General features: G+C 44.0%; 1 protein-coding gene across 7 annotated transcripts in view; it reads left to right on the top strand.

The window, feature by feature from the left end:
* Nucleotides 1–186: 186 nt before the first annotated feature.
* The window catches only part of LOC134212944 (serine/threonine-protein kinase TBK1), a 37158-nt gene continuing 12181 nt past the window's right edge, over nucleotides 187–25163 (top strand). The window contains exons 1-4 of one of the 7 annotated variants that reach the window (XM_062691322.1): nucleotides 187–269; nucleotides 685–1804; nucleotides 1876–2155; nucleotides 2216–2291. In XM_062691322.1, the coding sequence (XP_062547306.1) occupies nucleotides 691–1804; nucleotides 1876–2155; nucleotides 2216–2291 (1470 nt within the window). In that variant the 5' untranslated portion in view covers nucleotides 187–269; nucleotides 685–690. Of the gene's footprint in view, nucleotides 453–648; nucleotides 1805–1875; nucleotides 2156–2215; nucleotides 2292–25163 lie in introns of all 7 variants that reach the window. The other 6 variants (XM_062691316.1, XM_062691317.1, XM_062691319.1 and 3 more) reach the window with 6 other exon arrangements.

Raw genomic sequence — 25163 nt, 5'->3', positions numbered from 1 at the left:
AACAATGCCTTTTCCTGCAAATTCCTCAACAACTAGAATCGCTCCCAGGTTTCAAGTGGTTGGAACTGGTGGCGCTCCGCGCCTTCTTTCGAACGGAAGTGGAAAATACCGCCAGAAGTCTAATCTTCCTGAAATCAGCAAAAGAAGTCAATGTTTACGTTTGCGACTTTCGCCCTTATGAAACAACAATGTCGTCATATTAAATAACAAATTTTGTTATGCACTTGCGAGAGAAAATCAAAAGTAAACTAATTTTACCTAATGTTTAGGTAAAGCAGTTCAATAATATTCTTTAAGAAGTTTTAGTAATCATGTGTTGAGAGTATTATAAAAGTTTTTTTCCGAACAATTCAACGAGTAATACATTTCCTTCGTTTAAAGCGATTCTTTTGGAGTGAAGCGATTCCTGTAAAGTACCTATAGATTCAATTCTGGGGTCGTTCAATAAAAACGTAAGCATTTTTTCTTGGTTTTTCGGGCCCCCCCCTTGTAAGATTTTTCCGGTTTTTCCAATACAAATTATTTTTTTATACGAACAGTAAGAAAATGACACACCCTTCCCCCATATATGCTTACGTAGTTAGTGAACGACCCGTCTCTGGTTTTTCTTTTAATCTATACAGTATATCAATTAATAATAACTTGAAGGTCATTATTATACATTTTTCCTGGTCTTTGAATTAGATTAAAATGAGTTCATTTTTGCGAGGATCAACGAACTATGTTTGGTGCACTACCAGTGTCCTGGGGAAAGGTGCTACCGGGGCAGTATTCCAAGGTGTCAACAAACACAACGGTGAACCAGTGGCCGTGAAGACGTTCAACCAGCTGAGTCATATGAGACCACAAGATGTACAAATGCGAGAATTTGAAGTGCTGCGCAAAGTCAAGCACAACAACATTGTCAAATTATTGGATATTGAAGATGACCAGGAAGGGCGCGGAAAGGTGATCGTGATGGAATTGTGCACTGGAGGAAGTTTATTCAATATTCTAGACGATCCGGAAAATACGTATGGACTGCCACAGAGAGAATTCTTGTTGGTGCTGGAACATCTGTCCGCCGGAATGAAACATCTGAGAGATAACAATTTGGTGCATAGAGATTTGAAGCCGGGCAACATAATGAAGTATATTTCCGAAGACGGTCAAACGATCTACAAGTTGACCGATTTCGGTGCAGCCCGTGAATTAGAGGAAAATCAGCAGTTTGTTTCCCTTTACGGAACAGAGGAATACCTCCACCCGGACATGTACGAACGAGCCGTATTGAGGAAATCAATCAATCGGAGCTTTACAGCCAACGTGGACCTATGGTCCATCGGAGTAACACTGTACCATGTTGCTACTGGAAATCTTCCATTCCGTCCCTACGGGGGACGAAAAAATAAGGAAACTATGCATCATATTACGACTAAGAAAGCACCTGGCGTCATTGCCGGCACGCAAACAAGCGAAAATGGACCAATCGAATGGGCCCGGCATCTGCCTCCACATTGCCAACTAAAGGCTGGCTTAAAGTTCCTTGTGACTCCACTGTTGGCCGGCCTGCTAGAGGAAAATCAAAAACGCATGTGGTCTTTTGATCGTTTTTTCTACGAGGTACAACATATTCTGAACAAAAAAGTTTTGCACGTTTTCTACACCAATCAAGCTACTTCCATTGAGGTGTACATGGATCCAGAGGAGAGTTTCTTTAACCTAAAGGAGCACATCCTGGTGCAGACCAAAGTCCCTCATAATGCGCAGTTACTGCTGCTCGATTCAGAGCGATTTGAGTTGAAGGTTGGCCCTAACAGCAGCGGTTAGTTTTTACTTGCATAAAATAAGCCTGAATGAACATTGTTTCAAATCTACCTGTGTCTAATTTTTCAGCACGCGGATATCCCACAACCGAGACAGACAGCCCGGTAATGCTGTTCAACATCGAAAACAACAACGTTACACTCCCAGGTGAATTGGATCTGCCCAAGTTTCCGTCGTTTCCGAGTGGAGTGTCCGTGGAGAATGATGCGAGCATGGCCAAGATCGCATGCAGCGTAGGACACGAATGCAAACGACGTGTGGAGAATTTTTCCATGTTGGACACGCTGATGAACAAAGCGGTTGAGCAGTTTGCAGGGCTACTGAAAAATCAGTTGATCAAATTGTTCGAGTAAGTCAATTTGTTTGGGAGTATTCCTTTGTTGCTTTGAATCTGGATTACATTTTACAGACGTGTCAAACACCAAGAAGACGTTAGTGGCTCTATTTGGGAGATTTCTGATTTGGTTGAAATCGCCGTATTAAATGTAAGTATTCTTTATCATTTTTTTTAATCCCAGAGAGGCAAAAGGCAAAGAACTTTTTTGTAAACGATTTGTTAATTGAAAATTGTGCCTTGTGTCCATACTGTTGAACCCTACACGGTACACAATTTCCAAAACTAGTTTTATAGTTGTTACGAAGACGGTCACGTTTCGGACTCTTAACCAACAAACTCGTCATTGCTTTGAGTAGGCGTTAAGCTGAAATTGTTATTTATTGTAATTTCTTTTGCATGATTAATTTTAAGCTAACTTACATTTGTTGTCTTCTACGTTAACTGTCCGTCTACTTGTAACAAAGGTAATTCGTGGTTGTGAATGTCCTATTAAGTTAAGTATTACAATTAAGATCAAATTCATAATTTTAAGCATCAAAGTACTTACTTGTAATATTAGGAACAAATTCTAGTTTACCACTTTAGAATATAAGATTTTAGGATAACTTTAACTTTAGAATAATTGTTTTAGGTTTAGCGAATCTAATCTTCTCTCTTGACTATTATTCTTCGTATTGGATAGCTATTTCTGCCAATCATTTCCCGTGACGTTTACTCTTGACGTTGTCAGTTTATCATTCGCCCGGTTGATTTCAGGGATGAGCTAAACGGTTTTAGCCGATGGCGCGGGTCTTGAATCGTTGTGCACATACCCAGACCCGTATTGCTTGAAGGTATGTCTTCAGTCCTACCATCTTGATCCAGTACGTCCAAGACCGCAAGCTAGACGAGTATGCTTGCCTTCGACTTCACATCTGCGCTCCGTATGCGCCCGTCTTCTCCAAGATTCACCTTCACAATTACTCCTCGTTCCCAGCTGTTCCTTCTTGCCTCATCCACCACTATCACCAAATCTCCCACTCGTACAGGCTTAGTTTCCCCGAACCACTTCGACTGCCTTGCAATGACCGGTAGATACTCGGTAACCCATCTTGTCCAAAAACGGTCCAGCATTACGCGCACATGGTTCCAGTTGGCACGAAGCGTGGACTTCACTTCGACCGGATTAGCGACTGGCTGGCATACTCCATTCGAGCTAAGAAGCAGGAAATGATTAGGTGTCAGCGCTTCACTCTCTGCGGAATCCAAGGGTAGATATGTAAGCGGCCGTGTGTTTACGATGGATTCAGCTTCTGTCAATGCGGTTTGAAAGGTTTCATCATCAGGGTTTCTCGATGTCTCCATGGCTGCCAATGCCAGTTTCACTGAGCGTACTAACCGCTCCCATATACCTCCCATATGAGGAGCATAAGGCGGATTCATCTTCCACTGTGTGGGCTGCGTTTGTGAAGGTTGAAGAAAACTCTTGATTCAGCTTTCGAATTTCTTCGCGCAACTCCTTCCTTGCTCCTTGGAAATTTAGTCCTTGATCAGAGTATATCTCCAACGGTGCACCACGGCGAGCTATAAACCGACGAATGGCAAGTTTGCATGATTCGGTCGACAACGTAAAGGCTACCTCAAGGTGAATTGCCCTTGTTGTGAGGCAGGTAAATAATGCTGCCCATCTCTTCACGTTCGTGCGCCCTACTCGTACAGTTACGGGACCGAAGTAGTCCAACCCGGTAAAAGTGAACGCCCTGATATAGGGAGTTAAACGTGCTTCCGGGAGAGGGCTCATCCGAGGTGGTCGTGGAACTGCTTTGCGTACCTTACACAATGTACAGGACTTCGCTACCACAGCTACTCTTATCTCCGACACATGGAATCGTTGCCTGAGCTCATTCACGATGGTTTCATTGTTTGCGTGTGCAAACTTTCGGTGATATCCGTCGATAATCAGCATTGTTACGTAGTGGTCTTTCGGTAGTATCACCGGAAATTTTGCGTCATCTGCTACTGCGGGAGCTGCACCAATTCGCCCGTCCTTGCGGATCAATCCATCTGCTCCGATGAAAGGATTCAACTTGTAGATACGGCTTTTCTTCTCGATTTGTTTCGGATGATGCGACGAATCTTTCTGCAGCGCTTCAAGCACAGCAAATTCTTGCGGGTAGACCTCAAGTTGAACCAATTTCAACACCATAATCTCTGCTTCCTGCAACTCTTTACTGCAAAAGATTCTTTGTAGTCAGGCACGGCAAGTTGTTTCTCTTTCCAAGACAGTTATTTAGGAATCGTCGAACATATCCCATGGCTTGCAACAATCGTTCCCATTTGGAAAAGCGCTCAAACTGCACCGTTCCGGTTACGCTGCATCGATGGATCGTTATTATATTCCGCATTTCTTCTGCTGTGCTCCATTCTTCTTCCTTATGACCTGGCCATTCTGCTTCATCTTGGTAGAGAAACGATGGTCCACGAAGCCACCGGGATTCTTCAGAGGCATCTGGACCATTACCCCATTTTGTTGCTTCGTCGGAAACATTCCATTTTGAGGGTACTTTCCTCCAATCGTTTACGTCGGTGGATTCCAAAAGCTCTCTCTACCCTGAACGCCACAAACTGGTGGAACGTTCGTTGATCCGCTCTGAGCCAGGCTAACACGGTGTTAGAATCAGTCCACAGTATTTTCCTATTTATCCGAAGGGTATGACTTGACGTAATTGTCTTCATCAACCTTGTACCGATAACAGCTGGGTGGAGCTCAAGCCTTGGCACTGACAGTTGCTTACGGGCGCCACTTTGGTTTTGGACGCTACAAGAGTACACCGAACGGTTCCACGGTCCACAATCCGAAAATAAGCAGCTGCAGCGTAAGCAGCCATACTTGCATCTACAAAAACGTGCAATTCTAGTGTTTTCAAGGCTTCTGGACCATATCCGGGAAAATAACATCTTTGTATTCGTACTTGCTCCAGGCTGTGTAGTGCCCGTACCCAACGACTCCACGACGCAAACAGTAACTCTGGAATTTTGTCGTCCCAAGTGCTGCCGGATCTCCAAACTTCTTGAACAAGAATTTTTCCGTGTATCACAAAGTTAGCTACCAATCCAAGAGGGTCGAAAATACTCATAACCAGGCTCAACAACTCTCTTTTGGTGGGATACGTATTCCCGTCCAGCAACCTCTTCAGATTTTCGCGGAACTGTATTGCGAACGTAAAGATGTCTTCGTGCGGCAACCAACTCAACCCCAATACTCTCTCAGTCCCAACGTCCTTGCCCATCACGAAATTTTTCGGAGTTTCTGACGGTTTTTCTCCGATTTGCTTCAACACATCCACATTATTGGACAACCAGTGTCGGAGTTCAAACCCGGCGTATTGATGTAACGTTTTGACTTCTCTTGCAAGCTCCACTGCTTCGTAGACGCTATCGACACTATCGAGATAGTCGTCCACATAGTGGTTCTCCAAAACCGCGGTTGCAGCTCGAGGAAACTCTCTGGACAATTCAACTGCATTTCTATTCTTCGCAAACTGCGCAGAACTTGGGGAGCACGTAGCTCCAAATATGGCGACGTCCATAACAAACACTTCCGTTTGCTCCGACGGATTTTTCCGCCACAGAAATCGTTGTGCCTGACGATCCTCCGGTCTGATAATCACTTGGTGGAACATCTCCTTGATATCCGCATTGATGGCCACCTCCCTCTGTTTAAATCGACAAAGTACCGTTGGTAAGGACTGTAGAAAATCCGGCCCTTTCAGCAGAACGGAATTCAGCGAAACTCCTTTTACCGTTGCTGCAGCGTCCCAGACAACTCGAACCTTTTCCGGCTTTTTAGGGTTTACTACTACACCCAATGGTAGATACCATGTCTGATTTTGCACGGTCTCTTTCAACTCCCATTCTGTTGCTTTATGGGTGTAACCCTTGGACAGATAGTCATCAATTTGTTCCCTCACCTTGTCGTACAACGTTGGGTCCTTTGATAGTCGTCTTTCAAGGCACTGCAACCTCCGCTCCGCCATTGGTTTGCTGTCCGGAAACTCCACCAAGTCGTACCTCCACAACAGCCCTGTTTGAAACTTTCCCGACTCGGTCCGAACCGTGGTATCCTCCAATATTTTCCGTGCCCGTTTTTCGCTAGGTGATTCTACCATTTCGTTAGATTCTACACCAGAACCTTCGACAGTGAAAAACGATTTGACGAGCTCATGAAGGTCTTCATTCGTTGACCGATTGCATGCGTGCAGTACTCGGTGGACCAGTTTTAAATCCGATTCTCCAGACCTTCCGTACAGCAGCCATCCAAGACGAGTTTTCGCCGCCACAGGTTGACTTCCGCTTCCTTCACGAAGCTTCAACGTCGTCTTCAGCTTGGTGTTGTCCAGTCCAATTAATATTCGGAGTAGCATCATCATAACTTGCGATTGGGAGTCCTTTCAAATAAGGGAATTTTGTTTGAAGTTCTTCGAAGTCAATTGTTTGTCGTGGCAGATCTAAACTAGAGACAGTGTGGACATCTTTCATCATAAAACGATTGCCGTTGTTACCGGAAATCTCCAGCATCACTCTTTTTGATTCTTCTTCAGTACGCCTCACACCATTAGTCCACTGCATACAGAGAGGAAACACAGCTCCAGTGACCCCAAGTTTCTTGGCAATGGAGTCTTCTAATAACGTTGAATCCGAACCGCCATCCAAGAAGGCAAAGGTATGCACCGATTTCCCATTGGCGTGAAGACTGACCGGAATGACGCGAAACAGGACTCTGTGCTGCATATGTTGATGCACCGTTACTACCCTGTAGTCGAATTTGATACATTCTCACTCGAGCCATTTCCGACGTTTGGATTGCCGGGATGGAGGTATTTGTGGTGATTTTGTTGGCATCCATTTGTCCCACAACCAGCAGCCTTGCATGGCCACTTTCCATGAGGGTATAGACAACGTTTGCACAGATGTGCATCTTGCACGGCCTTCCAGCGTTCACCAAGTGTTTTCGCCTTGAAGATCGGACATTCTTTTGGTTTGTGCCCATGTACTTGACACACTGCACAGGGACGCACTTTAGGAGGATCCGTTGACTTTGAATCCATCACACTTTTACTCCTACCGGTTACCTTTTCGGGATGACGTTGATCATTCCGACCACAAGATTCGAACGAACGGAATTGACGAACGCCTTCCCTTTCTGTCGGTCCGCCCTGGTACTTTCTGTAACCCCACTCGATACACTGCTAGCTGCACTTATGATGACGTTCATGTAATTTGCAAACGCTCGAAGATCTGCTACCGCTATTGACTGCTTATGCATCGCCCACCCCAATTTGATATTGGCCGGCAGTTTGTCGACCAGCTCTTGGAGCAGAATCAGGTTGGCCAAATGCATTTGCTGCCCAGTTGACACTAGATGTGCACAGAGATTGCGAACTACCAAACCAAAGTTTACCAGAGAATCAAGTTTGTCTGGTTTCGGCGTGGGGTACTCCTGACATCGTTTAACAGCGTGTTAATGATGATCGGGACGGCCATACAGTGTGCTTAGTGTCGACATAATATCACCCACGTTCGAAGGGTGTAGCAAAAACTGTTCACTGCTTTTCTTGCTTCACCTTTCAAACTGCGTTGCAAACGGAGGAGATTTTCTGCTTCGGTGTACCCGCACATCTGCGTTGAAGTATTGTAGCTACTCCAAAACAGGGGCCATTCCGCAGGATTGCCTCCGAACACTGGAAGCTCTTTTGGGACCACATGACGAGCTGCAAGCTGCTGAGCATTTGGACCCAGTTGTAAGTCCGGGTGCGCGGACGTAAACGACACTGCAGGCGCGTACGCATTCGATTGAACACCACTTATTGACGGTGGAATTTGATAAAATTGGGGAATTGTATTCGGAATAATTGGCACCTGATTCCCTGACTGTCCTATGTACCCACCCGAACATGACATTGGCAAATAACTAGCTATATTATCTTGCATTTGGGGAATCTGATTATCTCCAACTAACCATTGATTTTGAACATATTTTCGGTACATATTTGGCAAATTAGCAATCCCATAACCACTACCTACCCCATTGGAGCTTGTACATGCTGACTGGCAGATGAAACATTCTCTTTCCCACCAAGATTCATACTGGTCATACGGGTCGAAACTGAAGTAGCATTTACCTGAGAGCACATCGGTTGTGTGTTTGCGTATCGTTGGTGTTGAGTGGTGTGTTGGTGATTGCCACATCGATGATATACCATTCGCTGGTAAACAAGACGGTGCGGCAGTGTGCGATACGATGGGCCGGCACGACGATGTTGATGTTACCGATGATATACCTTGCGCTTGTGGTGTGTAGGTTGCTAACGACGACTGTGGCAGAAATGAGTTCCCGTATGATGGCATGAAACTGACCGGCTGTGTAGTGGTCAGTGACGGCAACGAAAACGAAACCATCGACGCTGTTGTTGGTGAAATCACAAACATATTGTGTGCATCGACCGACGCAGAGGGTTCAAAGACGCCGCCTGCAACCGAACCACATGTGTTTGAAATCGGAGTGACAAAAAAATAGGAATTTTTATTTGGAACGCGAATTGTGATATTTGTGAAAGCAAACATAGGAATTAGTTTGTTTTGTGTGAATTGAACGTTTTAAGTGAAGTGAAACGTTGTTTTGTGCCGATCGCCTAACAACTTCTAAAATGGCGGCCGGGGATCCGCCCCCCGACGCCGGCTTTAACAGAACTCAACTACGAAGTCACGAAGTCTACGAATACCAAAAAAGCGACACCGGTCCGTATCGGCTGGTCGCAGAGTTAATCGATGACAACGAAGGAAACACCCGCATCAACAAACTAACATTAGGGAAGCTGCTGAGCCGTACGAAGGATTACAAAGAAAATGTCATCAACATGCGACCAATGGGATTGAAAAAGCTGTTAGTTTTCGTCAAAAATGCCAGCATCGCGAACCGACTGCAGGGGGACAAAACGCTGAAAGAAAATAACTACAAGTTCTACATTCCGAAGAGTTTTCTGTCGGTAACAGGTGTCATTGCCGGCGTACCGGCAGACATGACAGACGACGAAATCATGGAAAACATGTCATGTGTAGTACCCATCATGAATGTGTATCGTCTACACCGCTTCATCAACAACCAGAGGATTCCAAGCAACAGAGTTAGTGTATCGTTCCGAACAAACAAACTCCCAGACGAAGTTAAATTGTACTGCTGCAATAACAGAGTCATGCCTTTCATCAGCAAACCAGTCTTGTGCAACAACTGCTTGCGATACGGACACAAAACCGAATCCTGTAGATCAAAGAAACGGTGTCCAGTATGCACACAACAACACGAAAACACGGAATTGGAGGAATGCAAAAACAAGAAGTTGTGCCTGTATTGCAAAAAGGAACATAAGACAACCGATCCTACCTGTCCAGAATGGAATAAGCAAAGGAACATCAAAACGATCATGGCGAAATCCAACGTAACGTATCTCGAGGCGAAAGAGATGAACCCAATCTTAACGCAGAATCGATACGAGCTCCTCGAGGAAGTGACAGAATCACCGACACCAGCCGAGAGCTTCGCTGACATGGTAGCAGGAAAGTTTAAAACGAGAGACCAACATCAGTACCGACCACAGGGGCAGAAAAAGAGAGCTATGAAGGATGTGAACATTGCGGATAGTGTCACGGTCTACGCGGACAAGAAGCAGAAAACCGACAAACAGGAGAACAAGTCAGAGGAACGGACCGGAGTCGCACTGTTCAACCGGTATTCCGTAACAGAGTTTGAACGATTCGCAGCACAGTTCGAACAACGACAACAGGAACTGAACTCCGAACATAGTGAACCGAAAACAGGTAACATCAAATCGAACCCTAAACTCACAACAGAAAAACAGACGAACAGCAAGCAAGTGAAACCGAGTGTATCGTGGCCGGACGAAGCAGAATACATGAGGGACGAAATATGAGTACAAATTTCAAATTTTTTCAATGTAATATTCAAAGTTTCCAAAAAAATAAGGACGAGTTAACTAGAATATTAGCACAAGATAGATATGAGGTAGCTATTTTATCGGAGACATGGAGCAAAATAGAATTAGAAAAGACAAAATATAATATCCCAAATTTTCATACTTATCTTGATTCTAGAGCAGATGGGTATGGCGGAACGGCCATTCTAATAGAAAAGAAATATAGGTCAAAAGAAATACAGCTTCCTAAATTCGATCTCATACAATGTTTGGCTAGAGAAATATTGAGGTTAGGCCTAGTAGTAGTTTCGATTTATGTATCACCTAGCATCAGCTCTAACGAAATGAACAATAGTCTTAAACTAATATTTGAGAAAATCAAAGGGTACCCTAAAGTTGTGTTTGGAGGAGATTTCAACTCTCATCACTATTCTTGGGATGCTAATCACTCGGATCGCAAGGGATCGATTGTAATGGATCTAATCATCGAGAATCATTTTCTGCTATTGAACCAAGGAGAACCTACGTTCATCCCTACGGAACTTCATAAGAAACCGTCAGCTATAGACCTGATGTTGGCGACTCCAGCGATCTATCAAGATCTAGATCTAACAGTTCTGGATTTTGGGATAGGAGGCAGTCGGCATTTAGCACTTTCAGCGACATACGCGAAGGAAGCTATCAACCCTACCGGATACTTCACCAACCAGAAAAAAATCAAAGAAGCACTTCAGGGACTAAAAGCCAGTGAGATAAAAAACATAGGAAATCTACAGGCAAAAATAAGAACCATCACAAAAAACGCAATGCAGAAAAACAAGTACAAGCCGAAGCATTGGTGGAACACTGAAATTGAACAAGCCTGGATTAAAAAAAAGGAGGCTCGTGTCAACTTCAACAGGACAAGTGGTATATCGGAGCTGATAGAGTTCAAAAAAGCTGAATGCCTTTTCAACAATCTAAAAAAGAAAGCCACGAAAGAACGTTTTGTAAGCTTCGTAAAATCGATAGACCCAAGCACACCAGCTAAACAAATATGGAATGACATTCGAAAAATCACAGGACGAAAGAAGAAGACGATAGGAAATGTACTAGTTCACGAAGACAAGAAACTTGCACAACAATTTTTGGATCAGCATTTTCCATTCGAAGAAGTATCCTGCGTTGAAGAGCTGCAATACCAAAACAAGATGGAAGTCCTGACGAGGGAAAAATGGGACAACTTTCTGCTGCGAAAAAAAAAACCATCAGCGCCTGGACCGGACGGGATCAGTTATGAAATCCTGAAACTAATACCTCAGGAAGTACAAAACCTGATAATTCAAGAATTGAACGACATATGGAAAACGGGAAGGTTCCCAACCGACCTTAAATGTGTGAAAATTCAAGCTATTCCCAAACCGGGGAAAAATCCTGAGTCGGTAGAAGGAACTAGACCCATATCATTGATAAATTGCACACTAAAGACACTGAATGCAGCGGTGCTAGTGGAGTACCAAGAACATCTGGAGACAAATCACCTACTACCGGAACTGTCCTTCGGCTTCCGCAAAAAGAGGTCCACGAATACATGTTTAAGTTATGTAGTCAACGAAATCCTCGGAATCAAACGAAGGAAAAAAGTAGCAGCTGCCATCTTCATAGATCTCTCCAACGCGTTTAATACAGTGAAACTGGAGAAACTGGAAAAAGTGCTAGCAGATCAAAATACGCCAAGACAATACCTGAACTACTTCGCCGCTTTTCTTAGGGACAGACGTTTGTGCCTACAGGTAGGGGCAGACACAATCATGAGAACAGTCAGCAACGGTCTACCCCAGGGTGACATCCTGTCACCAACGTTATTTAACGTCTACACCAGCAACCTACATACCATAAAAGTACAAGGTGTCACACTTGTTCAATACGCAGATGATTTCGAAGTTATCATCGAAGGTAAAAATGTAGAGGACGTGCAATTGCGAGGACAGGAGTTTATGGACAAATTCGTGGAAAAGGCCGATGAACTAAACTTGATCATCAATGCCAATAAAACAAAGAGCATCATCTTTCAAGCTAACAACAAAGAACTTGGAGTTCGAATCAAAGGAGAAACCATCGAAACAGTCCGTAATCACAAATATCTGGGAGTAACTATGGACAAGGCACTGTCTTTCGGATGCCACTTACGTGATCTGAAACAAAGGACAACAGAGCGCCTCAATATGATTAAAGTGATAAGTGGAATCAAAACGGGTGGCCATCCGAAAACGATGGATATGGTTTATAAGGCCCTGATAAGAAATTTTTTTGAATATGGATCATCCATCTACAGTCTAGCGTGCCAAAGTAACCTGAACTCTCTCAACATCTTAAATAATCAATGTCTACGAAAGGTAACAGGATGCACCAAAAGTACGCCTCTCAATACACTTCAAGCAATAGCTGCACAAGAACCAACACAATTCAGAAGACTGCTGGTAGCAGGAAAGGAACTAATAAATCATCGCTACAACGACTCTGTAGTTTGGCGCCAACTGTGGAACAACCTAGATAGAGTGGAGACCGCCAAGAGCACATACTTGGAGAAAGTTCTTATAGAACACAAACACTTATTCACGCAGATGTCAACATCGCTAACATCGCTAGAAAGCTGGGACTCCGTAAATATAGAAACTATGCTCCACGAAGAAGTTTGGGCTAAGAAAAATACATCAACGAAGATCCTCAAACAGCTGACACTTGGGCTTATCCATGGAAAATATGCAGGACGAGAGATCATCTATACGGATGCTTCAAAATCCGACGAAGAATGTGGCGTAGGAATATATCATGAACACAGGAATTATCGTCTATCATTAAAACTACGAAACTCGGTCTCTATAATGTCGGCAGAACTGGAGGCCATATACATCGCGCTTCAATACATCTCGAAGAGCCATATCGTAGAGGCAGTGATAATGACTGATTCTAAAGCTGGGTGTGAATTCTTGATGTCTGCAAAGAACGAAAAATTGCGAGATGAAGTGGCTGAAAAAATCCTGCAAACAGCGAACGAAACTTGCACCACCATTCAATGGATACCTGGACACGTCGACGTTGCCGGGAATGAAGTAGCAGACCGGCTGGCAAAATTGGGTGTGACTCAAGAATCAATCGCACAGAACAAAATCTTGAAGCACGACGCGGTGCAATACTTCCTACACGTAACAGAGTTACGATCCCAGGAATGGTACGTCAACTACACCTCTGAATGTGGCAAAGGCAGAAAATTCTTTGCGATGCAAAACACAATACCAAGCAAGCCATGGCACTATGGACTAGAACTAGAAAACGGAGAGGTACGCACTCTAAATAGAATTTTTGCCGGTCATGATTATTCCAAATACGGACTGTTCAGAATCAAACTGGAAGACGACTTCCGATGTGATCTTTGTGACGAAACTGAAGACGCTACGCATGTAATTTTATTTTGTATCAAATACCTGAACACTAGAGCAAAATATAATTTAGACAAATACAACTCGCTACAAGAAATATACGCAACGAAAGATGTGAACGTACTGAAAAACATAACACGATTCTTGAAGGAGATAAAGCAAATATTATAAGTTAGGTGCATACCTAGCTTAAACGCGAAACATCGAACGGCGCGAATGTCAGTCTCGACCGCGAAGATTGACGAGCCGAAGCTGTAAACAAACAAAGGCGAACAGAAAGTCCAAGGGACTCAAAAGAGCATTAGTGGCGATATAGCTGTACTGCTGTGCCAAAATTGGTGGAAACTTTCCACACCCAGAGTCGAAGAAGAAGAAGAAGACGCAGAGGGTTTAGGAAACTGTTGCACGCTCGCCACCGTTGTGACTATTGGCATCACATTGTTCCCTTGCATGGTACTCTGTGCTATAGGTGGTCGTTGTGTAGTAGGATGCGAGATCGAGGCGTTTGCAGAATGGGATAATGGCAACGAAAGAGTAGCTAACATACTCGAAGTGACCGCAGAAGCTGAATGTGGATTCACTTGGCCTACTTCTTCAATAGTTGCTGTTGCCGTTCCTGGGGCAGAACTCGTGATTGGTTTCAGCTGCGATGTGAGTCCAGTGGGTTTGTTTCCAGAATTGGCACTCATGGTCACAGCCGGGTTACGGGTGATCCAATCCTCAACTTTCTCCGCTCCACGGTTGCAACGGCTACGAACGCTAACTGCATCTCCATCGTCATCCAATTGGGTATGAAGCAGGTCGTACTTTCGTTGGATGTATTCCTTCTCCAAGGCAAACATCTCCCTGATGGCCTTGTCTCTCCGTTCTCGTTCCAAACGCAACGTCATCTCCTGAATAGCTTGCTCCTGCTTTCCTCGCTCTTCTTGCATCTTCTCCTGTAGCCGCTTCTCCTCGGCTAGGCGTTGCACCTCCAACTGTATGCGTGCTTCCCGCATACTTGCTGAAGTCGATACTGTAGAGGCTGGTGGATCGGAAACAGAACACGCTGTGCATCTAAAGCTTCGGTCCTCTCCTTCGATGCTGTCGTTCACACCGACGCACCTGAAGTGGAACCAGCGATCGCATCCGTCGCACTGGACCATCTTGCGATCTGCATAGTTTGGTTCGTTACACACGATGCATTGATTTTGTCCATCAAAACGATCGTGTGTGTCGGCGGCCGCTGGATCACCACTAGACATGGTTATGTTTTCCACGCCGAAGGATACAAACAAATCTTAAAGATTATGTTACGAAGACGGTCACGTTCCGGACTCTTAACCAGCAAACTCGTTATTGCTTTGAGTAGGCTTTAAGCTGAAATTGTTATTTATTATAATTTCTTTTGCATGATTAATTTTAAGCTAACTTACATTTGTTGTCTTCTACGTTAACTGTCCGTCTACTTGTAACAAAGGTAATTCGTGGTTGTGAATGTCCCTATTAAGTTAAGTATTACAATTAAGATCAAATTCATAATTTTAAGCATCAAAGTACTTACTTGTAATATTAGGAACAAATTCTAGTTTACCACTTTAGAATATAAGATTTTAGGATAACTTTAACTTTAGAATAATTGTTTTAGGTTTAGCGAATCTAATCTTCTCTCTTGACTATTATTCTTCGTATTGGATAGCTATTTCTGCCAATCATTTCCCGTGACGTTTACTCTTGACGTTGTCAGTTTATCATTCGCCCGGTTGATTTCAGGGATGAGCTAAACGGTTTTAGCCGATGGCGAGGGGTCTTGAATCGTTGTGCACAATAGTATTTACCGTGTCCTAATTTTGCGTGCACTCTACCCTTATATTTCATATTATCTTTTAGCTTGCCAAGCTAAGCTATTGTGTAGTGAAGTAATTAATCTTTGGTCGCATTCCGAGACAAAATGCAATTGTTTCCCCATCTTATCTCAGATGAGGATATTGTGTTGTAGAACATTTCAAATTAAAAGCTAATAAAGCACACATTTTGTCAAACTGAGTTGATTGTTGTACAAGACCATGCTGCCGCAATCTAAAAAAAATACGTATTAGGTACGCCATTTTCCAAAAATGGTGTTAATGAGTTCAAGTAGTGCTTATCGGAATTAATTCCCTGCCCTTTAGTTCAGAAAGGGGTATGGGCGCGTTCTGCAAGGTAAGTCAAGGCTGATTTCTTGGGGGAACAAGTTTTATATGGACGATCAAAAGACCGCATCGTGCTTTCGTGCTGTGCGGTTTTTTCTCTCTTTGCTGAAGGAAGTTATTAATACTAACCGATGCAATTTTAATTTCAACAGTGCTTCTCAGCGCTATTTGTACCTACTGATTCAAAACTACAGAGGTAAAAATATATATCAGGTTTCGCGTGGCGTATACAAAGGCAAGAAAGTCCACCAATCACGTAACGTTAAATTTGGCTATTTCATCACCCCTTCCACCTATCTTACACTATAGTTGTAGTATAGTTGTTGTATTGTATGAATCCTCTAAAAATTATATGGATCATCAAACATCTCACAACCCCTCCCAGCTAAACGTTGCGTAATTTATGAATGTTTCTTTTGATTAAATGAAATTATCATTTACATGAAATTGTGTTTTCGTACTATGTTTAGGTGTACAACAAGTCCTAATACAATTATTTCGTTTTAATGCTTTGTTCGCTAAGTCCTTTCTAACACCAAATTACTTCAACTTATCCTAAAATCTTGTGATAATTTCAAATTCTGTCCCTTTTTTCTTAGTTGTGGATCTCTACGCTTTGGAAGAAGTCTTATATCGGCCGGAGATACGGGTTTCACATCATAACTTGAAGATTCATATGCGTACTCTTGCCCCACCGGTTCCTGCGTACTTTTACCCCACAGTCCCAAAAAATATTCAAGTAATGGTTTTGACTTCTTGGAAAACCAACCGGATTGGTGTTCAGTGCCATAAAGTACTCTATACAATAGGTTATCGAAATGGTATAATGTTCACCTGATTGAACGTATATATGGTAATGAAATACTAGTTGCGGAAATCCAATTATTTTTAGCAAAATGACCATAAAGTTATCTAACTCCATATCTCCCTTGTTGTTTATTCAAATCGTTTACAATTACACATGATAATAGTTGGCCAGAATACCTGCCAAACTGATGCAGTGCTGCTAGTTTATCTTTTTTTATTACTTCAAAAAATCGAAAACGTACTCTTACCCCACGCGCACTCTTGCCCCACTCTACTCTACTTTAGAGTTGTATCTCGGTCGTGAGATTCGGAACCCACAGGGCTCATTCACAAATTACATAGCGCCTTAAGGGATGGGAGTGTACACAATATTACGTTACAAATCGTTACGGTTTGTCTAGGAAGTGGGGGGGATTTGTTCAGTTCTGTTACGGGTAACATTTATGATAATAAAATAATATAAAAAATGAAATTGCTAATTAAATTCAAATTTGACAGTATTTTCATGTACTATGAAGAAAGTTAAGGTAGAGTTGATTAAAATACCAATTTATCATTTTGTGAAATTTTTGTAAGACGTTATGCGTGAAATGCGCAATCAATCAAATTCAAATGGATCGTTGAGGTCATGGTCGATGGTAATTTCTGTGGTGTTACGTCTGTTTGTCTGTGGTTTAGCTTTATATTTCTTTACTGACAATAGTTATCGAATTCTGTGCTGATGAACTAGCGGCCATTATTTAGGTCCGTGGATATCCTAGCCGGACGAAAATGGGTTCGATTCGCTTAATAGTTTCTTCGGACGTGATTTTCCTCATGGCGCATACCTCCTTGTACAGGCTGTAGCAGTCGACAACTACTATAGGAGATACTCATTTGACGGTAGGGGTCCTAAAAAATCCATTCCTACGTCTACCATTATTCGGCGGCGCATCGATTCGGGTGCTGTTGGTTTACCTACTAGGCGGCATCCTTCGCATTTTCGTACTGTCGATCTTGCATCTCCATCCATTCCTAGCCACCAGACTCTGTTACGAAGGCGCGATATCATCAGTGTCTCACCTGGATGGCCTTCGTGAGCGAGTTGTAGCATCCTTGCACGTAGACATTGTGGAATAACGATCCTACATCCGCGGATTACGTAGCCTTCAAGTGAGATCCTTCTGGAATGGTACATATCTCTTCGCATTGCTTCTCACAGCTTCGCTCGTCCAATCTGAGGACAACAAGGCCTCCTTGACCAGCAATAACTCAGGATCGGTGTCGAGTGCTTCCTTGATTTCCGATACATCAACTGCTGCTGAGTCAGTGATTGCGTTGATGTAGATTTGGTCGTCGCATTGGTCTATATTTTCACAATTGGCTGTTGTCAAATATACTATATTAACAATATAGTTCACTCTGGCTGATTCCAACGGACAACACAGTAGCGACGCGGTGTCACAAAGGGCAATCAAAGTAATAAAGAGACCTTCCGAGGGGTGTTTAAAAGTAGAATGCAATATGCAGTATAACATGTCGAAATAATATGCTAGAAATTATCCTTTGACCCCATTTTGATACCTTAGTTTGAAAATAAAATTTAAAAAATATTTATAAACATTGTAAATTAAGTGTATTTTTTGCAATTATGGCACCCCTTGGCTATCGTTTTCAGGCGTTAGTTACCCTTTGTGACGCAAGATGGTGTGATTATGCTGTCCGTTGCCTAATATATGGAGATTTATAAAGTGAGCTATATTGTTAATATATTATCTTTGCTGTTGTGGATAGCCGTGATAGCGGGTCTGCTATATTTTGCTTCCCAGGTTTGTATATTACTTTGAACCTGAACGGTTGCAACCTGGAGGCTGCGATGTTGGCTTGAAAATTGCGGTCAAGGGTCGGTGGTCGGTTTCGAATTCGAAATCTTTACCAAGTAGATATAATTGAAACTTTTCAACGCTCCAAGCTATTGCCAGTGCCTCTTTTTCTGTTTGACAGTATCGGCGTTCTGTGGGTGATAAGCTTTTACTGGCGTACGAAATCACAATAGGTTTGTCGTCGAATTCATCCTCGAATTGGATTAAAACAGCACCCAAACCTACAGGGGAAGCATTTGCAATAACCCGGGTTCGACGGTAATTATCGAAGAAGCCTAATACTGGGGCGGAGCATACAGCTTGTTTCAGGTTATTGAATGCAGCTTCCTGTTTTGCGGTCCATTCGAATTGCTGTCCGCCAATGGTCAGCTGTCGCAGATCGAACGTTTTTGTGGCCAGATCAGGAATGAAACGTCCTACATACCCTACAAGTCCTAGGGAACTGCTTCTGCAGACTTTGGCGATCTGAACTGCTGAACGGCCAATACTTTGCTTTCTGTGGGTTTAACGGCTTGTTGAGAAATGTGGTGACCTAGAAATTCAGTTTCAATGACCTTGAATTTGCACTTTTTAGTGTTCAAAACAACATTGTGAGCCTCGAGCGTTTCCAAGACACGCTTCAATGCAGCATCATGCGCAGCTTCCGTTTTAGCATAGATGAAGATATCATCTTGGTAATTGAAACAGTTGGGGCAACTGCTTAAAATTTGTTCCATAATTCTCTGGAAGTGTTCTGATGCACTACTGGTATATCTGAACATTCCCAGATGCGTTATAAACGCCGTTATGTGTCGGCTTGATTCGTGCAATTCAACTTGGTGATAGGCATCTTTAAAATATCGAGCCGAGAAAACCATTTAGATCCGTTTAGCCTTGCAAGAAGATCGTCAAGTGTGGGTATCATATGATATTCCCTACAAATAGCAGTGTTTGCTCGTCTCATGTCAATGCACAGCCGTACGTCTCCGTTGTCCTTGATGACAACTACAACGGGAGACACCCACGGGCTTGGGCCGCTGACTTTTTCAATGATACCTTGATTCAGAAGACGATTTAATTGATCTTCAACCTGTTGGCGAAGGGCTATTGGAACACGTCGCACATGCTGTGCCACGGGCGTGGCGCTTTTGTCATTCTTGGTACGTATTTTTACACATTTAATTATTATTGAATCATTAGTAATTGTTCTTTATTATAAACTGGTAACTACCATTATGATAAGAAAATTATTTTGAGCTTTTTAGTGGAATGTTTTCACCTGTCATAAGACGAGTTTAGACAATCCCATTGAATTCCACCACTTAATTGTATCTTGACAGATACGTATTTCGACCTCAAAGGTAAGGCCGTCTTCAGTGTCTCGTACTATACGTATCTGTCAAGATACAATTAAGTGGTGGAATTCAATGGGATTGTCTAAACTCGTCTTATGACAGGTGAACTACCATTAATTACAGGGAATCTGTCAACTGAATTTTCGGAGATGTGTTGAAGTGGTTCTGAGCAAACGACGCTGGGTAAACCAATTAGCAGCACCCCAAGTTGTTTAGCTGTATCTCTGCCGAGTAAATTTTGCTCTCAACCTTTCACAACGTAGAATTTATTTATCATCAGACTAAGGCCGGAGTGGCCTGTGCTGCACATAAAAGACTTCTCCATTCAGCTCGGTTCATGGCTGCACTTCGCCAACCACGCAGTCTGCGGAGGGTCCGCAAGTCGTCCTCCACCTGATCGATCCACCTTGCCCGCTGTGCACCTCGCCTTCTTGTTCCCGTCGGATCGTTGTCGAGAACCATTTTCACCGGATTACTGTCCGACATTCTGGCTACGTGCCCGGCCCACCGCAGTCTTCCGATTTTCGCGGTGTGAACGATGGATGGTTCTCCCAACAGCTGATGCAACTCGTGGTTCATTCGCCTCCTCCACGTACCGTCCGCCATCTGCAACCCACCATAGATGGTACGCAAAACTTTCCTTTCGAAAACTCCCAGTGCGCGTTGGTCCTCCACGAGCATCGTCCAGGTCTCGTGTCCGTAGAGAACTACCGGTCTTATAAGCGTTTTGTAGATAGTCAGTTTGGTATGGCGGCGAACTCTATTCGATCGAAGCGTCTTGCGTAGTCCAAAGTACGTACGATTTCCAGCCACTATGCGTCTCCGAATTTCTCTGCTGGTATCGTTATCGGCGGTCACCAGTGAGCCCAAGTACACGAATTCTTCAACCACCTCGATTTCGTCACCACCGATAGAAACTCGTGGTGGGTGGCTCACATTGACCTCTCTTGAGCCTCTTCCTATCATGTACTTCGTCTTCGACGTGTTGATGACTAGTCCAATCCGTTTAGCTTCGCTTTTCAGTCTGATGTAGGCTTCCTCCATCCTCTCAAAGTTACGTGCCATGATATCAATGTCGTCGGCGAAACCAAATAACTGGACGGACTTTGTGAAAATCGTACCACTCGTGTCAATCCCTGCCCTTCGTATTACTCCCTCCAAAGCGATGTTGAATAGCAGACACGAAAGACCATCACCTTGCCGTAACCCTCTACGGGTTTAGAAGGGACTCGAGAATGCCCCTGAAACTCGAACTACGCACATCACCCGATCCATCGTCGCCTTGATCAACCGTATCAGTTTATCCGGAAATCCGTTTTCGTGCATTAGCTGCCATAGCTGGTCCCGATCGATTGTATCATATGCGGCTTTGAAGTCGATAAATAGATGATGTGTGGGCACGTTGTATTCGCGGCATTTCTGCAATACCTGACGTATGGGGAACCTGGTCTGTGGTAGAGCGTTCACCCATAAATCCCGCCTGGTACTGCCCCACGAACTCTCTTGCAATTGGTGTTAGTCGACGGCATAAAATTTGGGAGAGTACCTTGTAGGCGGCGTTCAGCAATGTGATTGCGCGGTAGTTGCTACAATCCAGCTTATCGCCCTTTTTGTAAATGGGACACACGACACCTTCCATCCACTCCTGCGGCAGAACCTCATCCTCCCAAACCTTGGTAATCACCCAATGCAGCGCTCTAGCCAGTGCTTCACCACCGTGTTTAAACAGCTCTCCTGGTAGTTGGTCAACTCCAGGGGCTTTGTTGTTTTCAGCCGGCCGATCTCCTCCTGGATTTCCTGGAGATTCGGAGCCGGAAGTCGCATGTCCTGCGCGCGTGCTCCTAGGTTCATTACCATACCGCCACCGTTGTCTGCCATATAGCCATTCAGGTGCTCTTCGTAGTGCTGCCGCCACCTTTGGATCACCTCACGCTCGTTCGTAAGAAGGTTCCCGTTTAAGTCCTTAAACATATCGGGCTGTGGCACGTGGCCCTTACGTGAACGGTTCAACTTCTCATAGAACTTTCGTGTGTTATTAGCGCGGTACAGTTCCTCCGTCTCTTCACGGTCTCGATCTTCCTGCTGGCGCTTTTTCCTCCGGAAAGTCGAGTTTTGTCTGTTCCGCGCCCGTTTATACTAAGGACACACCTGTGGTACTTTTACCATGGTACAAGAGGACAAGAAAATTATTCCAAGACTATCTTTGATAAAGACAATAATCAGTACGGAACTCATTTCAAGATTCTTGTACCATGGTACTTGTACCACCAGTGTGTCATTAGTATTATATCGTGCCTCGTTCGCCCTCGTGCGGTGTTGCAGCAATCTCGCCCATGCTGCATTCTTCTCCTCAACTAACTGCTCACATTCGCCGTCATACCAGTCGTTTCTCTGATCCGGAGCCACCGTGCCTAGTCCAGCGGTTGCGGTGCTTCCAATGGCGGATCGAATATCTCTCCAGCCATCTTCAAGAGATGCTGCGCCTAGCTGCTCTTCCGTTGGGAGTGCCACTTCCAGCTGCTGCGCGTAGTCTTGGGCTAGTCTACCGTCTTGTAGCCGCCCAATGTTAAGCCGCGGCGGACGACTCCGACGCGTGTTGATCACCGTCGAGAGTTTTGAGCGCAGACATACTGCGACGAGGTAGTGGTCGGATTCAATATTCGCACTGCGGTAAGTGCGTACGTTCGTGATGTCGGAGAAGAATTTACCGTCGATTAGAACGTGGTCGATTTGGTTTTCCGTTACTTGATTAGGTGATTTCCATGTGGCCTTGTGGATATTCTTACGGGGGAAGAAAGTGCTTCGGACTACCATTCCGCTTTCCTCCCTTCCTACCTGAGCGTTCATGTCACCGATGACGATTTTGACGTCCCACAGTGGGCATCCATCGTATGTCTGCTCCAGCTGCGCATAGAACGCTTCTTTCTCGTCGTCGGATCTCCCTTCGTGTGGGCAGTGCACGTTGATGATGTTATAGTTGAAGAAACGACCTTTTATCCTCAGCTTGCACATCCTTGCGTTGATTGGCTGCCACTAAATCACGCGTTGGCGCATCTTTCCCAGCACTATGAAGCCGGTTCCCAGGTTCGTTGGTGGTGCTACAGCTTTGGTAGAAGGTAGCCGCTCGATGCCCGCTTTTCCACACTTTCTGTCCTGTCCAGCAGATTTCCTGCAGCGCTACGACATCGAAGTTGCGGGGATGTAATTCATCGTAGATTATCCTATCGCAACCTGCGAAGCCTAGCGACTTGCAGTTCCATGTTCCAAGCTTCCAATCGTGATCCTTTATTCGTCGCCTAGGTCGTTGCCGATTGTATCGAGTCGTATTATCTTCTATGTCGTTCGTAATAGTTGTTTTTAAAGGCGGCTTATTGGGCCTGCGCAAACCTCCTGTCTCGTCGGAGAGCCGTCGTGTCAGGGCTGTTTAGCGTCCCACCTAACACCAGGACTTGGGCTTGTGCGCTTTGAGCGGCACACGGTCGCTTTGGCGGAGCCTACTTGCGGATACATGCAGCTTTTTATAGAGGTATAACAGGGCCCACTGTCAAACCCCACCACATCCTAGGCAGGCGCCACAACTCGCAGATGGCATGGGGAGGGATCGTCAAGCCCTTGGACATAGTCCCTGCTGCCCCCAGCACAACGTAGAAGCTGGTAGTGAAACTGAAGTTTTTTCCTTCGACAACTGCTATTTCTGCTTCAAATGTGCATATGATGGCCAGCGGGATGCGTTGAGCATATGCTGATTTTCTCGTTCGAAGTTAGATGCTCGCTGAGCCACCGGTTCATTTGTATTGATGGCGTTGAGTTTCGGTATCTTTGATGGATGATAGTTTTGGTTCTCCGTGGTAAATTTGCGTTTTGGCCTAACTGCTTCTGTCGTTCCTCTAATTGCGAGAAAACGGCACTTTTTGGCATAGTGTCCGAAACGGTTGCAGTTACGACACGAAACATTTATGGCTGGACACTGTTCCTTGGGCTTATGTTGCTCATTGCCGCACCTGCCACACTCGGTTGAGAAACGATTTTCTGGCCGACGTGATTTGTTGTCATTTCCGGTGATCTTGTTGACGAACATGTTTCCCCGACTGCCCTCGGGCATGTTCCATGAACCGGTAGTATGTTGGTTGAGCTCGCGAATCTGCTCTTGGACGGATAGATGGGTGTTGACTAAGTTTGTTAGCTGATCCAAGTTGATGTTGGGTTTCTCCAAAATTTTCCGCCGGAGCTCTGGCGGTGCGAGCATTACAATTTTGTCAATTACAGCTGCATCTTTACTTTCTTTTTCGGTGGTTCCAAACTGACACTTGTTGGCCAATACTTTCGCTCGCAGCAAGAACTTGTCTAATGTTTCACCTGCGACTGGTTTTTCATTCCAGAATGAATGTCTTTCGAATGTATCGTGACGTTTGGGAGCGAATTATTTGTCAAGCTGGCGCATTACCTTGTCAAAGTCGTAGGGGAAAGTGGGGTAAGATGGCCATATGGGGCAAGACAGCCAACGTTAATTATGCCTCAAGTGAGCATTATATTTACATTATTATTACAAGGGATGGTTCACAATAATGTAAAAGGGCTATACAACTGAAAAATGCACTTTGACAACCTCACTTGTTCTTGTAATATTGATTTGAAGATGGTTTAGTTGAAATTGAATTTTCTTATAATTTTCTAGTTACATAATTTAACAATTGAAGCCTAAATTACTCATTTTTCAGGACAAATTGATATTTACCGAAGCTTTTATATAACTATAGCATATATACAATAATAATTTGAGGAGATTCACAGTAATTAGGTTCGATAGGATATAAATCTTTGTATACACGTCGGCTTGGGGCGGTATTGCCAACTGTTAGGAACAAGGTCATCTCCAGGATTAAGAGTCGCCTAACACTTAAATGCATTTAAAAAATGATCAAAATAGTTTCTGCTTGAATCAGAGATGATTTAAAACAAAGGATATGGGTTTAACAGTATAAATTAATTTTAGGCAAATTCTGATATTGTCGTAGTGCCAGTTGTCAAGAAATCAACATAAAATACGACATTTTTAAACGAAGCATCATTTGAACATAATCCATAGAAGTGCAAGAAATGTGTCCCCTATTCTAAATAAATTTAGCACACTTTTGATATAGTTTTTGGTCCAGGCTCGTCTTGCCCCGAGGGGGTGGTCATATTGCCCCATATGGTAAATATAGGCATCATAAAAACAGCCTTTTTAAAACCAGTTTATAAGATACTGAAACTTTATTAATCAGTGTTTATTGATACTTATGTCAAAGACGGGTCATCATAAAGGTGTTTCATGGAGAAATCAGCAGAATTTGAAGCAGTGTCACTATTTTACAAGGGTTACCGCTTAGTATGGCCATCTTGCCCCACTTTCCCCTACTCTTTATTTCCGATCGCTGCATGGTTGTCCTCTGGTAAGCCTTCGTATATACGCTGCAG

The sequence above is a fragment of the Armigeres subalbatus genome, chromosome 2 (genome assembly GCF_024139115.2).
Source record: "Armigeres subalbatus isolate Guangzhou_Male chromosome 2, GZ_Asu_2, whole genome shotgun sequence".
Lineage (NCBI taxonomy): Eukaryota > Metazoa > Arthropoda > Insecta > Diptera > Culicidae > Armigeres > Armigeres subalbatus.
Note: the sequence above shows the minus strand (reverse complement) of the source record. Positions and strands in the feature narration are given on the sequence as shown.